This window comes from Paramisgurnus dabryanus, chromosome 19 (assembly GCF_030506205.2).
Source record: "Paramisgurnus dabryanus chromosome 19, PD_genome_1.1, whole genome shotgun sequence".
NCBI classification, from domain to species: Eukaryota; Metazoa; Chordata; class Actinopteri; order Cypriniformes; family Cobitidae; genus Paramisgurnus; species Paramisgurnus dabryanus.
In genome coordinates, this window is record NC_133355.1 from 2,505,383 (window position 1) to 2,521,100 (window position 15,718).

The 15,718-nt window shown below is 37.5% G+C and overlaps 1 protein-coding gene across 2 annotated transcripts; it reads left to right on the plus strand.

Moving 5' to 3' along the window:
* The first annotated feature begins 471 nt into the window (after positions 1-471).
* tgfbr2a (transforming growth factor beta receptor 2a) lies at positions 472-15,125 on the plus strand. Of its 2 annotated transcripts, none has more exons than XM_065284382.2 (9): positions 472-693; positions 4,744-4,894; positions 5,033-5,247; positions 5,379-5,535; positions 7,287-7,480; positions 9,911-10,707; positions 12,127-12,268; positions 13,494-13,618; positions 13,714-15,125. In XM_065284382.2, the coding sequence occupies exons 1-9, from the start codon at positions 639-641 to the stop codon at positions 13,876-13,878; spliced, it is 2,001 nt and encodes a 666-aa protein (XP_065140454.1). In that variant the 5' UTR covers positions 472-638; the 3' UTR covers positions 13,879-15,125. The 2 variants fall into 2 exon arrangements, with proteins under 2 accessions (XP_065140454.1, XP_065140463.1); XM_065284391.2 differs by having other exon boundaries at positions 473-693; positions 9,926-10,707.
* Positions 15,126-15,718: the final 593 nt, after the last annotated feature.

Below are 15,718 nucleotides of genomic sequence, written 5' to 3' on the forward strand. Positions count from 1 at the left end.
GATCTTTAACTTCATAACAACACCTTTGACTAAATGTCATTATTGTTGTCTTGAATGAGTATTTTGACTTATTTAGGCTCTAACATGATATCTAGATGGGCAACTCACAATGTTTTGACTCATGGCACAACATGCTTTATGTGTAGGCTTGCGTGCTTTTGAGAACACGCGCACGCACACGCACGCACACAGATAATAACCTAAACTGTTGTCCATACAGGCAAATATATCCCCAAATGTGTTACCACATTTACCAAACAGATTAGAAAAACTTTTGACATGCATGCCCAAAAATGCAGTCTGGAAAATGATGTGCTGTTCAAATAGATCCCAATAATGCTGCCCATGTAGTGCTCACTAACTTTTGAGATGTTTATTAAGTTGGGATGTTGTGGTTTATTGCAGTTGTTAAAGTTCAGATGTTCTCTACTCTACATAGTAAACTGCGTTGTTTTGACACACAGACAGACAGCAACAGGAAAAGTCTCGCTTCCTCCTGTCTGAAGATTTCCTGTCTCACTGTGACTCATGTCGTCTGTCTCTCGTGTGAAGGAGGACCCGAATCACGCCGATATAAAAGCCTCGATCCGGATTGAATCTCGTTCAGACTGATGAGACTGTGAATAGATGTGTGAGTGATGGAGAGATTCTGTGGCTTTGGATTACTTCTGCTCGGATGTTTTCTGATGTCCGGTGAGTTCCGCTTGAGTTTAAACATCAGGGCGACGCGGCGCGTAATGAGCGGCGCGTCGACGCGGGAAGGTCGTGGATTATAACGGGAACAGTTCGCTTATTTTCTATAGCGGATGGGTTATTAATACTGTATTCAGATCAGTGTTTTCCGTTTAATGTCTGACACATGTTGACATTTCCGCATTCATGCTCGTCTGCGATACATTTGAAAAACTTCAAGTTTTAAACAAACACAAATCTTCCCGTTTTTCTCATTACTGGCGTATTTATTAGTTTGGTAACATCTTGACCTCATAAAACTTTTAATTGTCATTATCTCATATTCATGAAGATTTGATTTAACTTGGTAAATTTGTATTAAGACAAAATGAAATGATTTGACAGTAGCTTTATGACTCTTGTGCTATGTCCTAACAGATGTTGATGTACTCCCAATAGACACCATCACAGAAATTCTATTGGTTTTATTGGCAATTTTATTGGTTGTAATGAAATATGGCCCAAAACACACTACAGTGTATTGTTTTTTGTTGGTCTCTAATGGTTTATATTGGTTCTATGTATTGGTTCTAATGGAATATGGCCGAAAACACACTACAGAGTAGTGGTTTTAATGGTAAAAGCTAATGGTTCCTATTGGTATTTTAATGGAAACCATTAGAATTGTCTGTAATGGTTTTATTATTTTTTTCAGCAGGGCTCTGATTGAGTTTTTATTTACTGTGTAATATTATCACGTGATTGGATTTTATAGATGTATGTAAAACTAAGTTCTGTGTCCACTAACCTTCATATTACAGCAGATGTTTATGTTTATTTTCCTGGCAGGCTCTTTCTTGTTGAAATGACTTCCAGCACAATGTTTAGACAGTGACGTCATTCTGCATTAGACCCTGTCTGTTCAGAGATTTTCTCTTGAACCTGTACTTAATTTTCTTTAAAGGTGACGTACAATATAAAACTGTAGACATAGTTGAATAATAAGTGTTGTGTTCATGGTAAAGACATCATAAACCTCAACCACGATTGTTTCCTCATTTTTATGTAAACCTCGTGCATGCAAAAGACAACTGGAAAACAAACCAATCTCAAAATAACAACTGTGACATTACAGTCCAGATGTACGCCCCAACATTAAATTAATTACAATGTTGTTAAAATGCTAAAAACAAAGTTATAACTGCTGAGTTAACGCTATATGCTAGTTAATGCTAGTTAATGCTATATGCTAGTTAATGCTATATGCTAGTTAATGTTATATGCTAGCGTTTAGGCTGAAGTTCTACTATTGTCGTTAACAGTTACGTTTTGCAGGTCCATACTGAAAAAAACACAAACTTACCACTCCATTAACAATCTCCAAACAATTGATTATTCTTCAAAATCTGATTTTGAGTCTTATGACTCAAACATAAGATCTGTTTACACACACACAAAGCTACTGAAGGAGAAACAGCCAATCAGAGCAGAGCTCAATATTATTATTCATGACCCTTTCAAATAAGGTAATAATAGATAATTTCATTTTAAAGGCAATAAATGGATATGTAAAACTGAATTTTTTGCACTTAATAAAGCCACAAACCTTCTATGTAGATATCAGAGAATAATTTAACAAATTATTACAATGCATTCTTTGGCATCTTTAAAACATTGTCAAATGTGTTTGTGGGCATGGGATGGTTTTGTACTAAAACAAAATCTATATTTACAGCCAAGCCATCCTGAAGCACGTTTCTTTATGGTTCGACAGATTCATTTACAAAGTCGAAGGTTTTCCTCACTTTAAAAACATGTGGTGGTCTTCATTAGATAATAAAGCAATAAGCCCCAAGAAGCACCGGGTTTCCCAATAACGATTGAACTTAGCTCTTAAGAGCGCTTTCTACGAGCTACTTAACGAACATTCGTTGTTCATTTACGTGTGTTTCCCAAAGATGCAAATTAAACGATCGCTCGCAGCTGGGTTTTAAGTGCTACTTACGAGTCGCTATCCGTTTGTCAAGTGCTGAAATGTCACCAATAGAATGACTCGAATTTGTAGCAGAAGCTTGTTTAGGCTAATGATCTTCAGCTGATGTGCACTAATGTTTTTTTATAATATTTTTCATTATTGTTTAATGACTAAATATTATAAAATCATTAGTCATTAAACAATTATTTTTTTTAAATTATTTTAATGTTTGAATAATTTGTGCATAATGAAATATTATTTTCCGTATTTAGTTAGGACTCGTCCCACTGCGAAATTCCTTCTGCATTTTATGTAATAGTTTAGATTATTATTATTATTAGTTTTTTTATTATCTATGTTTATTTATTATTAGGGATTATTGCATTGTAACGTACATATTTATTTGGTTTCCTTAATCAGATGCCATTTCACTTCAAAACAATTATTTTTTTTACTGTAGATTAATTATAGAAGCAATTGGTAGGAACCATTTATCAATTTAATAGTACCAACTATTACCAAAATTATAATTTAATTGTAATTTAATTTTGATTTCTCATTTTAATTTTAAATATATTATATTAAAGTAATTTAAACAAATAAACAAAGAAGAACCCAATAAATAAATAACAACATAGCCTACATTTAAAACATTACATTATCGTCATTGCAGGAGTGCAATTTGCTGGTTGTCCTGCAGGTGACCTTGTAACTCTGTTGTCTTACGATGCACTTATGAATGAACGATTACTCCAGACCACTCATAGATCTACGATGATTTTCAAGTGCTACTTAAGTTACGAAGCTTTTGGGAAACGGCCCGTAATTTTAAGATGATTCGTACGATCGTTTTTACGATCAACTTAGCCTTATGATGCTTTTGGGAAACCCGGCCCAGTGCATTTAATAACAGCTAAGGGGTGTTGTTAGGCCCCCTTAGCTGTTATAAAATGCACTGCAACCCCACTGCTTCGCGGGGGTTATTGCGTTTATAAAACGGTGACTTCATATGCATAACATTAGCGGGATTTTATAAAATAAAACACAAATAAGTTGTAATTATATTAGTATAAATATTACTCTTCCGCCAAACAAAGTAGTTCCTCAGAATCAAGTGTGACTGAAACAGAGCGCAGTTCCCAACCAACACAGACGCAGCAAAGACACAATGAAAATATGATTAAAGACTGTGGTGTTTATTTTTTATAAATTCATCTAATTTATACATTAACATTTATATCGTGCAACTGTTGAAATGATGATCAAATATGCCACCCAGTTGCCACCCAGTTTTAGTTTAATACCTTGCAGAAAAATGATCTTCTTTAAATAAACATAAAATATCAAATGAAAGAACAGACCATCCGCTTAAAAACAAAAACAAAACAAAAAACGTATCATCCTACCTTCATTTGTCTCTTATCACTTCTGAAATTTTCAGCTAAAAGCGGAGATAATTCCATTTATTTGAAGAACTTTTGTAAGAGATCAGATATAGAGCCATCAAAACTTACACGCTGTGTTTTCAGTGTTGAGTGAATGCGTCAGTGTTTAAGTTGGGTAAGATCACCACCCTTGGATAGCGGAAATATGAATTTGATTTAGAAACTCCACAGGGAGATAAAAAGGTTTATCTTTATTGATGAGATGACTCAACAACATTTATTGAAATTTATCTGGATATCGCCATAATTGAGCAATTGTAGACAAATTAAAGATATGATTAAAGACACTGTTGTTTATTTTCATAAATCAGTAGGCAGCAACAGTGGCGCAGTGATACTCCTGTAATGCGGTCTGAACCATGGGTTTACCGGGGTATTTTATCATGGCTTCAGTTAGAACGCATTTCAACCGATCAGAATGAAGAACCAGAACTGCCCGTTTTATAATGTGCATTAACATTATTGCTCAGTGTTTAACTTGTGTGTGTTAGTTCAGATGTACAGTAACTATAAAGAGGATTTTTAAATAAATACAGTATGTGCATTCATGTTGTTAATGAGAGAGTGAAGGTACGTGTATGAATGAACAAGATGTGAAGTTATCAAAAGAGAGGTTTTAAAATCATGATTTCTGATCCGTCTGTGTCACAGGTGCATCGCTTGTGCTTCATTCAGCCAATCCGCCAAGTGTGTGTAAATCATGTGATCCTCGGCCAGGCAACTGCATGTCCCAGCACTGTTCATCAAACTGTGACGTGTCACAGACCTGCCCAAATCCACAGGACGTCTGCGCTGCTGTCTGGTATGACTACACGCGTCAACATGCATCATGCAGCACACAGGCTTAATGTTCAGATATATTTTAAGAATCACATCCTTTAGTGTACAGTTGAACACCGTTCGTACATTTGCTGTATTATATTGTATATGACTCTTTCAGGTGGAGAGAAGATGGAGTTGTCACTTTAGAAACCATGTGTCATGACCCGACACAGCCGCTGTACGGTGTGATGCTGGAGGACGTCAGCACCTCTGACTGTTTGTTGACATCCAAATATGTAAGAGGTCGTGACGTCCGTCTGTGTGCCTGTACAGAAGACGAATGCAATGAACGTGTGCTCCTCAGTAAACCGTCAATCCCAGATCAAACTAAATGTGAGTATGTGTAAGAGATCATATTCAAGTTTCATTGTGAGGAAATTCATGTAACACAGTGAACAAATGAAGAAGACCAGATATTTATGGTTGCTATAAATCAATAATATCTCTCTATCTTTCATCGGCAGCATTTTTAGAAAAAATCAAAAGGCCTAACATATTCCCAGAGCTTTGTAAGTTTTGTGACATTCGGTCTACAACCTGCAACGGCACAGGAATCTGTGAATCCTCATGCGATATCACGGCCATCTGCACCAGTCCCGATGAAGTGTGCGTCAGTGCATGGTACGTTCATAGTTTTACTTTACTTTTAACAACTCTGTCATCTAAAACACTGATCATGAGAATATCTGAACATGTGCAGGACCAAAACACAAATGAGAAAATTGTTGACATATAGTACGATTATTAGATAGATTTGATCACTGGGTATTTTGGAGACACACGTGAGATCCATTAGAGACGGAGTGGTCTCACCTTCAGCCAAAAGCTTTGATGTCAAGTTAAATCGAGCAAGTGGAATAAAAACAAAATATAACGGAGCTAAACGTGTGCCATGTTAAACATGTAATCTCTGTGTGAACCACCAAAACTGATAATGTATAGATAATCAGGAAAAGTCTTAATTACTCCACAGGAATTCCGGTCTGTCTTCTAGAAAATCCCGCAGGAAATCTTTCCAATTCATCACAAATACAACTCTGAGTTAAAGGATTAGTCCATTTTCTTAATAAAATCCCGATAATTTACTCACCACCATGTCATCCAAAATGTTGATGTATTTCTTTGTTCAGTCGAGAAGAAATTATGTTTTTTGAGGAAAACATTCCTGTATTTTTGTCATTTTAATGAACTTTAATGGACCCCAACACTTAACAGTTTTAATGCTGTTTAAAAGGACTCTAAACGATCCCAAACGAGGCATAAGGGTCTTATCAGCGAAACCATTGTTATTTTTGACAAAAAAAAAAAAAATGCACTTTTAAACCACTACTTCTCGTCTATCTCCGGTCATGTGACGCGCCAGCGCGACCTCACATAATACGTCATCACGTCAAGAGGTCACGGATGACACCCCAGTGTTTACAAGTATTGAGAAAGAGGACCGTTCTGACGTTGTGGTATGTGGAATGACATTAATGAATGTCTTTGTGTCAGTTTATTGTTTAAAATGGTCCACAAATGTGCGTTTTATATATGTAACACGTGACCATTTGACGTCATTATGCAATTACGTGAGGTTGCGCTGGCTCATCAAACGAACGGAGATAGACAAGTTTTAGGTTAAAAGTGCATTTTTTTTTCTTGCTAAAAATGACACTCGTTCGGCTAGATAAGACCCTTATGCCTCGTTTGAGATCGTTTAGAGTCCTTTGAAACTGCAATTTGAAACTGCATTAAAACTGTTAAGTGTTGGGGTCCATTAAAGTCCATTAAAATGAGAAAAATCCTGGAATGTTTTCCTCAAAAAAAAAAAAAAAAACATGACATGGTGGTGAGTAAATTATCTGGATTTTTAAAAAAAATGGACTTATCCTTTAAAAAACATTAGAAATAAGAAAAATTTCTAGTTTTGGGTTAAAAGTGCATTTTTTTTCTTGCTAAAAATGACACTCGTTTGGCTAGATAAGACCCTTATGCCTCGTTTGAGATCGTTTAGAGTCCTTTGAAAATGCAATTTTAAACTGCATTAAAACTGTTAAGTGTTGGGGTCCATTAAAGTCCATTAAAATGAGAAAAATCCTGGAATGTTTTCCTAAAAAAAAAAAAAAAAACATGACATGGTGGTGAGTAAATTATCTGGATTTAAAAAAAAATGGACTTATCCTTTAAAAAACATTAGAAATAAGAAAAATAAATAAGGTTGATGTTTAACACTCAAAGTCGTTTTCTGTATATGTGACGATATAGTCGTGTTACAATATATTTAAAAAAATGAAAAGTTTATGCGTCTGGCAGACACTTATGGCTGTGATGTGATGTTAGTCAGTCATCCGATCAGATCTCCTCTCAAGAGTGTTTATGTTGTGTTTCAGGAGGAGAAATGATGGGAATACTGTTGTGGAGACTGTGTGTCATGATCCAGCACTGCCGTTCCATGGACAATATCTGCAGAGTGTGGATTATGACAGCGACAGATGTCTGATGAAACAAGTGAAGAGTTTGGAGAACTTCTACATCTGCTCCTGTAACTCTGAAGAGTGCAATGATAAACTCATCTTTACTGACAGTGAGTCACAACTAACCATGTGTGTATGTGAATAGCTTTAATGTGGTGGCACCGTGGCTCAGTGGGTATCACTGTTGCCTCACAGGAAGAAGGTCCCCGGTTTGAGCCCAACTAGCCCTACTGAAAAATCCAGCATAAGATGGTAGCTGATTTTAGCTGGTTTAAGGTGACAGTAGCTGGTCGAAGCTGGTCCTTCCAGCATGGCAAAGCTGGTCAAGCTGGTGGGTCAGCTGGTCTTCCAGCATTACCAGCTAAGTCTAGCTAGACCAGCTTAAAAAGTGACCAAAACACAGCTAGACCAGGTTGCTAAACCAGCAAAACCAAGCTGGGAGACCGGCTAAAACCAGCTCACCAGCTTATGCTGGTCTTAGCTGGATTTTTCAGTAGGGAGGTCAGGTGGCCTTTTTTGTGTGAAGTTTGCATGTTCTCCCTGTGTCAGCGTGGGTTCACTCCGGGTACTCCGGTTTCCTCCCACAATTTGGAGATGCCAAATTGTCCCTGCCCCTAACCTGTGTATGGGTCAACTTGTCTGAATACAACTTGTGTATGGATTAACTGGTTCTCGCCATGAATATAGCCGTAGATGCTGGAATGGTGTAAAGAAATAGAGGAAGAAGAAGAATAGCTATAATAATGCTAATATACAGTTTGTACATTATACAATGCATTGCGTCTATGGAGTTTACAGTCCCTGTAAACCACATATGCCAACATGTGTGTTTATATGTGCCTGTGTGTGTGTGTGTGCGTGTGTGCGTGCGTGTGTGTGTGTGTGTGTGTGCGTGTCTGTGTCAGTGTGTGCGTGTCTGTGTCAGTGTGTGTTTGTGCGTGTGTCTGTGCTTATCTGTGTCGGTGTGTGTGTGCGTCTGCGTGTTTGTGTGTGTGTCTGTGTGCGCGTGTCTGTCTGTGTCAGTGTGTGTGTGCGTCTGCCTGTTTGTGTGTGTGTCTGTGTGCGTGTGTGTGTCTGTGTTTGTCTGTGTCAGTGTGTGTGTCCGTCTGTGTGTGCATGTGTCTGTGTGTCTGTGTATGTGTGTGTGTGTGTGCGTGCGTGCGTGCGTGCGTCTGCATGTTTGTGTGTGTGTGCGTGTGTCTGTCTGTGTCAGTGTGTGTGTGTGTGTGCGTCTGCGTGTCTGTGAGCATGTGTCTGTATGCATATGTGTCGTTGTCTGTGTGCGTGTGTCTGTGTTTGTCTGTGTCGGTGTGTGTGTGCATCTGCGTGTTTGTGTGTCTGTGTGCGTGTGTTTGTCTGTGTGTGTGTGTGTGCGTCTGCATGTCTGTGTGGATGTGTTTGTCTGTGTCAGTGTGTGTCTGCGTGTGTGCATGTGTCTGTATGCGTGTCTGTGTCGGTGTGTGTGTGCGTCTGCGTGTTTGTGTGTCTGTGTGCGTGTGTCTGTGTTTGTAAGTGTGTGTGTGTGTGTGTGTGTGCATCTGCGTGTCTTTGCATGGGTCTGTGTGTGCATGTGTGTGCCTCTGTGTGTGTGTGTATGTGTCTGTTCGTTTGTGTATCTGTGTGTGCATTGGTATGTGTATTTGTGTCTGTCTGCATCTGAGTGTGCGCCACCCCCTGTGTGTGTGCATTTGTCTTTGTGTGTGTCTGTGTGCGTGTTTGTCTGCATGTGTGCCGGTGTTTGTGTCTGTGTGCATGTGTGTGCGTTTGCATGTGCATTGTTAGGCTTGTGTGTGTGTGTGTGTTTCTGTATGTGTGTGCATCTGCATGTGTGTCAGTGTGTGTGTATTTTCTTTGGGTAAAACCCTTGTATGCAGATGAGTCTACAGTAGACGTTGTTTTAGTCTTATGTACTGTAATTACTGCTGTCTCTCTCTCTCTTTCTTTCTCTCTCTCTCTCTCTCTCTCTCTCTCTCTCTCTCTCTCTCTCTCTCTCTCTCTCTCAGACTTGTGGTTTCCTGTCTAGGTTGCATTCTCGGAATACAGTATCGAAGGCAATAATGTTATGCTAATATGTTGTTTTGTTGTGTGTGGTGTATTTGCATGTGACCCGTGTTTACAATACTCTCACAGTACAGAAGATTTCAAACGTGTCCAGACAGAAGTGTGATTCATACGGTATCACAGACTCTAAGATTAACTGCATGATTAAGAAAGATTTATTGCTTGGAGCAGTAAAGACACAAATGAATCATGAGTTGATGTTACAGTAAGAATATAGAGACTCAAAACTCTCATGACCATGTGCATAATGCATAAATGTAAAGGTATGTGTTGTGTAGATCTGTATGTTCACATATCCCATGTTCACAAGACTCTGAATTGATGTAGATCTTCGGTTTGCTCAGACAGTGGGTTTGATATCCTAAAGCTCAGTCTGATGTAGAAAGATGGAGCTTAGTTCTCTACAACGGGGATTTCCAAACTTGTCTATTATGTGCAAGATGAATCATAATTTTTCCTGAAAATGGTTTTGCTTACAGATATTTTTCCTGTAGCTTCTTCACCAGATGAAGAGAAGAAAGAAGTTCTGCCTGTGTTGTTGGTCACTCTGGTTCCTCTCTTGATCACCGTTCTTGTTATCGTCTCGTTCTTCTACTGGTATCACGTTTGCCGGCAGCTCAAGGTGATCGATCACAAGAGGAAAGGAATGGACAGCGAGACGTACGCCATCATCGGCCACGAGGACAACCGTTCTGACAGCAGCTCCACCAACGCCAACAATCTGAACCACAACACGGAGTTGTTGCCCATCCATTTGGACAGTGTTGTCGGCAAGGGTCGTTTCTCTGAAGTCTACAGAGCCAAACTCAAGCAGGGGGTCACAGGCGTCGGTGAACCCTTCCAAACGGTCGCTGTAAAGATCTTTCCCTATGAAGAATACATATCATGGAAAACAGAATGGGAGATTTTCTCCGACGTGGAGCTTCGTCATGAGAATATTTTGCACTTCTTGACCGCAGAGGATCGAAAGGTGGAACGGCAGTATTGGCTGATAACGGCCTATCACGAGCTCGGGAACCTGCAGGAGTTTCTGTCCCGTCACATCGTGAGCTGGGAGGAGCTTTGCCGATTGGCCGGGTCGATGGTGCGGGGCGTGGCACATCTACACAGCGAGCAAACGACGTGTGGGAGAGCAAAAGTACCAATCGTGCATCGAGACCTGAAGAGCTCCAACGTTCTGGTCAAGACGGACCTCACCTGCTGTCTGTGTGACTTTGGACTTAGTCTGCAACTGGATAGCGCAATGTCTCCTGAAGAACTCGCAAACAGTGGACAGGTGAGACCACGATGCTGTTGTCATTATCTGTTGATTATAATTGTGTGCGATGGCCGAGGGTAGGGCCGCAAGGTATACCGCAATAACCATCAACAGGGCAAAACAAATATATAAAAATAAACAAAACCCTGGTATATCGCAATATTTCAATAGCTGCATTTCCATTACCCTTCAAATTGCGCAAATTACAATAGAAAATTGAAAATGTGCCCAGTTGATATATCACAAAAAGGTTTTACGCAAGGTGGCTTTTCAGGCAATACGAAAAAGGAATATATTGTAAAACTGCAATGGAAACCTACAAACTCTTGCTGTTTTTTTGCCGCGGCACCGTTTGAAGTCGAACACACACATCCCATAATTTTTGGAATGACTTATCGCGAGACTACAAAATACCGGTTAAAGGGGTGTACACACCAAACGCGAATTTAACAATTTGTGTGAGTAGATTACATTTAAAGACACAAATCCCATCTGGGCAATGCGAATGATGCGAATTGGGTGGCGCGATTGCAGTGAAAACAGGTAGTATTCAGTTCTTCGCGCAAGTTGAAAATATTTAACTCAAAAAATTGGCATGACACGAAGTTACATCTCGCGAGTAATCTAGAGAAAGAAATTGCAATGCTTCGCGTTTGGTGTGTATGCAGCATTAGTCGCATGACATCAGTTAATGGAAATGCCATCATTTTGTAATAGTTTTTTGTCTTCTTTAGAAAATAACAATTAAATTTTGCGCAAATCTTAAATGTAAATGCAGCTAGTGGTTTGCCTTAACCGAATGATTTCAATACTTCAAGAAGTTAATATAAACAAAGTTTTAGGTTGATCCAGGCAAGACAAAGAGAGTGATGTTTTCATTTTCCCAGAAATAACATGAAACATATGTTGATTATATATATTTTAAGTTTTTTTTTTAAATACTTTTATTTCATTTGACAATCTTGAAGCATTATCATATCTCATACTGCATTTTCAAGCAAGTTATCACATATCGCATTTTCTTCAATATAATGTAGTCCTATCTGAGGGTTTATACAGTATAGACGGTTTCAGCAGTAACAACATAAACAAGCGGCTTTCATGGTCAACTTGTAACTTCCAGTAAACTCCGCCAAGAATAAATAACAACAAAGTCCTTTTAAAGTAGTTTATTATATAACAAGGAAAATAAACAACACGTAGATTACCTAGGAAACCAAAATATTTGTTATTTTCAATGAGGTATTTGTTTTAAGAGTTCAGTTTAGAAACTAGTCAGACCAATAAACAAACAGAAACTGAAAGTAAAGTTTTGACCAGACGTGCAATCGCGTGACCACACGTGTGTCTAATGAAACCGTCTCTATACGGTAGTATTCAACAGCCAAAATGTACAAAATTGACATGTGATTTCTTCAAACTTATGTCTTATGTCAGGTTGGCACAGCAAGATACATGGCTCCCGAAGTGCTGGAGTCCCGAATGGACCTGGAGAACACTGAATCCTTCAAACAGGCTGATGTTTACTCTATGGCTCTTGTTCTGTGGGAGATTACGTCCAGGTGCAATGTGATTGGAGGTGATATATGTAAATCAAATAAATTATCTGGAAGACCTTCAAAATATTGATCACAGACACAAATACTGAATTCATATAATACAGAATAAAAAACAGGTTATGCCATCAAACGGTGGTTTGGGTTTTGAAACATGTTTTGGTTAAAAAATACACATTATCAGACGTCACGCAGGTGATAAATCTTTCTGTTTAAAGATGATTTACTGTTGTAGTATAACAGATTACTTTGCTTGTGTGCAATGTGTTAATATGATGTTATACACACAGATAAACATACCCACTTCTTGTCTTACTTTTCTTCTCTCCGTCCACAAAAGCTAAGGGAAGTTTTTGTTCTGAAATTAAGAGGAAATGCATATTTCACATCAAAATAAGTGGTGTGAACTCACACTCGTCATGTCACATAGCTTACTTCCTGTGCACCTGCACTTCCTGTTTGAGTTGTTGTTTGGTTTTCATTTATCATTCCTCCTGTGACATGTCACTTACCAGCCTCATGAAACAATTTCCATAATGCATCTCTGGTGTCCCCGCCTCCTTTACATTTACAGCTGTCAATTAAATCCCTCACGAGCTGTTTTAAAGGGGTCCTAGCGTGAAAATCTGATTTTTTATATTTAAGTGCTATTATTGGGTCCCTGGTACTTCTATCAACCTAGAAAATATGAAAAGGAACAACGCAGTAAAGTTTTAGTAAACCATTCCCTGCAAGCATGTGAAAAGTTAGGTCATTTAGATTTTGCCTGTTTTGTGACGTAGGTAGCAAGTCTTATTATACTAATACTGCTCCTTAATCTGCACTATCCAACCACGGTACTGCCATTTAGTGCAGAGAGAAAGAGAGAGAGAAAAAAATTGACAGCACAAATTAATAAAAAAAACATTTTTTTTTGCATTTCATCAGCTCATTTGCATTTTAAAGGACACACCCAAAAACTGCACATTTTTGCTCGCACCTGCAAAGTTTTACCATGCTTTAAAAAATCATCTGTATGTTTTTTTTTAGCTAAATCCTCACATTCACACTCTGGGGACACCAAAGACTTATTTTGCATCTTAAAAAATTTCATCATATGACCCCTTTAAATTGGGAGAAAACGTTTTTAGGATAATGCAGAAATGTTCTTCTGCTTATAAATTTATTCATTTAATCAAAAATGGAAGATTTATGTGTAATGTTTCAGGTGTATGATGTGAATAATGGGTTGTTTGTGTTTTTCTGCAGATGTAAGGGAATATAAACCTCCGTTTGGGACCCTCAGGGATCATCCATGTATAGACAGCATGAAAGATCATGTGATCAGAGATCGACAGAGACCAGAGATGCCATCCACCTGGAACAGCCACACGGTAAAAACTAAACCCGACTCGTGTAATCGGATATCAGTTTGAAGCCTTGACTGCTTGCAATATTCAGAAGTGACCGTCTTTCTTTCTCTCTATAGGGTGTTCAGTTATTGAGTTCTACTATAGAGGAATGTTGGGATCATGATCCGGAGTCACGTCTCACAGCTCAGTGTGTCGTGGAGCGTTTGAATGACATCAGCAGTATGATTGATGTCCTCCCCATCAGCTCAGAGCAGAAGACCTCAGAAGATTCTGGAATCTAAATCAATACCGTTTCATTATGATGTGGGTTTTCATTGGATGACAAACTGGAAACGCTTTACAGAAACAACCTATACATTCAAACTCATATTACAATGGAAATTATTTTTATTTAGCTATGAAACTTATACCATAATTAACAAAAATCTGGTATTAAGAGCTCTCTATGTGATCCATTTAAACTGTGAGGAGGAGACTGATGAATCTGATCTTTATGTAAACAGTGTTTCAAACCAAAGAGTGTTTTTCAACTCCTGCAGCCAATAGGAGAAGAGCAGTCATACCCAATGGATTGTGGGATATGATGGATACATAACATTCATTTTGTCCTCTGAGTCGACCTGAAATTAATGTGATTGAAAATTTTACATCTGTGCCAGTGACTCTTAATGAATGATTATTAAGCCGGACATTTTAAGATAAAGGATAAGAGGGAGAAAACATATAAAATCAAGATGAATTTGTAGCAAAAGTATGTTTGTGATAAAACAGTGGATCTCTAATAACTTTGGTGCACTTTATCCCAAAAGACATTTGTGACCCTGTCTATAAAAACCAAGCTAAAGATGAGATGAGGAGCGTCAACATTTGATTACAGATTGATTTCAATCTTTGACATGATCTTACGCAAGTCAACATTAACATCAAGATTTTTTTCAATGAATGTTCTTTACATTATGTAGGATGATCACCAAAAAATGACTTTAGTTGGGTTTTCACAGACAGGGTCACATTTATAAATGTGCTGCATTTTCACACTCGTGATGCTGTTTATCCAACCAATGTGAACAAAGTTGTCATTTAACCTGAATAATTCTGTATTACACAGAGATGTGTTTATAGTATCTCATTATACACACCAGGCCAAAAACTTCCCAAACAGCAAATACATACATTTCTATGGCCAAAAATATATTTTAAATATATGCTAAATGCTTTTTGCAGAAAGTAATGCTCAATTGAATATTTATTTAAATTTGGAAATATATTTAGTTTTAACCTTCATCAACATATATTCAAAACGTATTCCAAGCAAATACTTTTTTCATTTTACATTCCATATGGCAAAAATGTATTATTTGCCAAAATATATTTGAAATATATACAAGTTCATTTTATAAAGTATATTTTTGAAGTTGAAACTAGCTTCAATTTTAACATTTTTTAAACTGTTATGTTTACCAGTTCCTATCATAAACAATGTTTTTCTTCCAATATGATGTGAATAAATTTCCTTGGATTTAAAATATAGAGGGCTTAATAAATGTTTAATGCTTTAAAATATATTTCAAAATAGACAAAAATATATATCTGTGAAAAATATATGTTTGTAAGCATATTCCAAAATATATTTCAGCAAAAATATTTTTGGAGATGTTGAAATATATTTTAAAAATATATGTTTTTTGCGGTATGGGTTGGATTTGTTATATAGTATTATATTTCTCAGGTATTCCAAACAGTATTTAGGATAAAACTTATTAAAATAAATGTTTTTTATTCAGGACATGTATAGTCAATGTGTATGTTGGTTTAAATAACATTTATAAATCATAAAATTAATGACTCAGATTAATTCATCCTGTTATGAATGTGTTTGTGTGATGTTTGATTGGTTTCATTGGCCATCTTTAAGGCAAGAAGGGCAAGAAATTAGAGTTTTTCCACGAAATAGATGATAACATCGGCAAGGTGAAGGCTGGCAGGTTTTAATGACTACAAAATACGAAATCGGGTGTTGTGTTTAGATCGCAAGGGCCTTGTAGTTTTTGTTCAAATGTTAATTTTTCTTCTGTTGAGAGGTGATTTAAATGTTCGTGTCTTGAAACAGACGGAAATTTG

Excerpts from the sequence above, each read along its gene's own strand:
- tgfbr2a (XM_065284382.2), top strand. The coding sequence starts at position 639 with ATGGAGAGATTCTGTGGCTTTGGATTACTTCTGCTCGGATGTTTTCTG. Across the intron at positions 694-4,743 it reads CGGATGTTTTCTGATGTCCG|GTGCATCGCTTGTGCTTCAT; the intron begins GTGAGTTCCGCT and ends TCTGTGTCACAG. Across the intron at positions 12,269-13,493 it reads CAGGTGCAATGTGATTGGAG|ATGTAAGGGAATATAAACCT; the intron begins GTGATATATGTA and ends GTTTTTCTGCAG.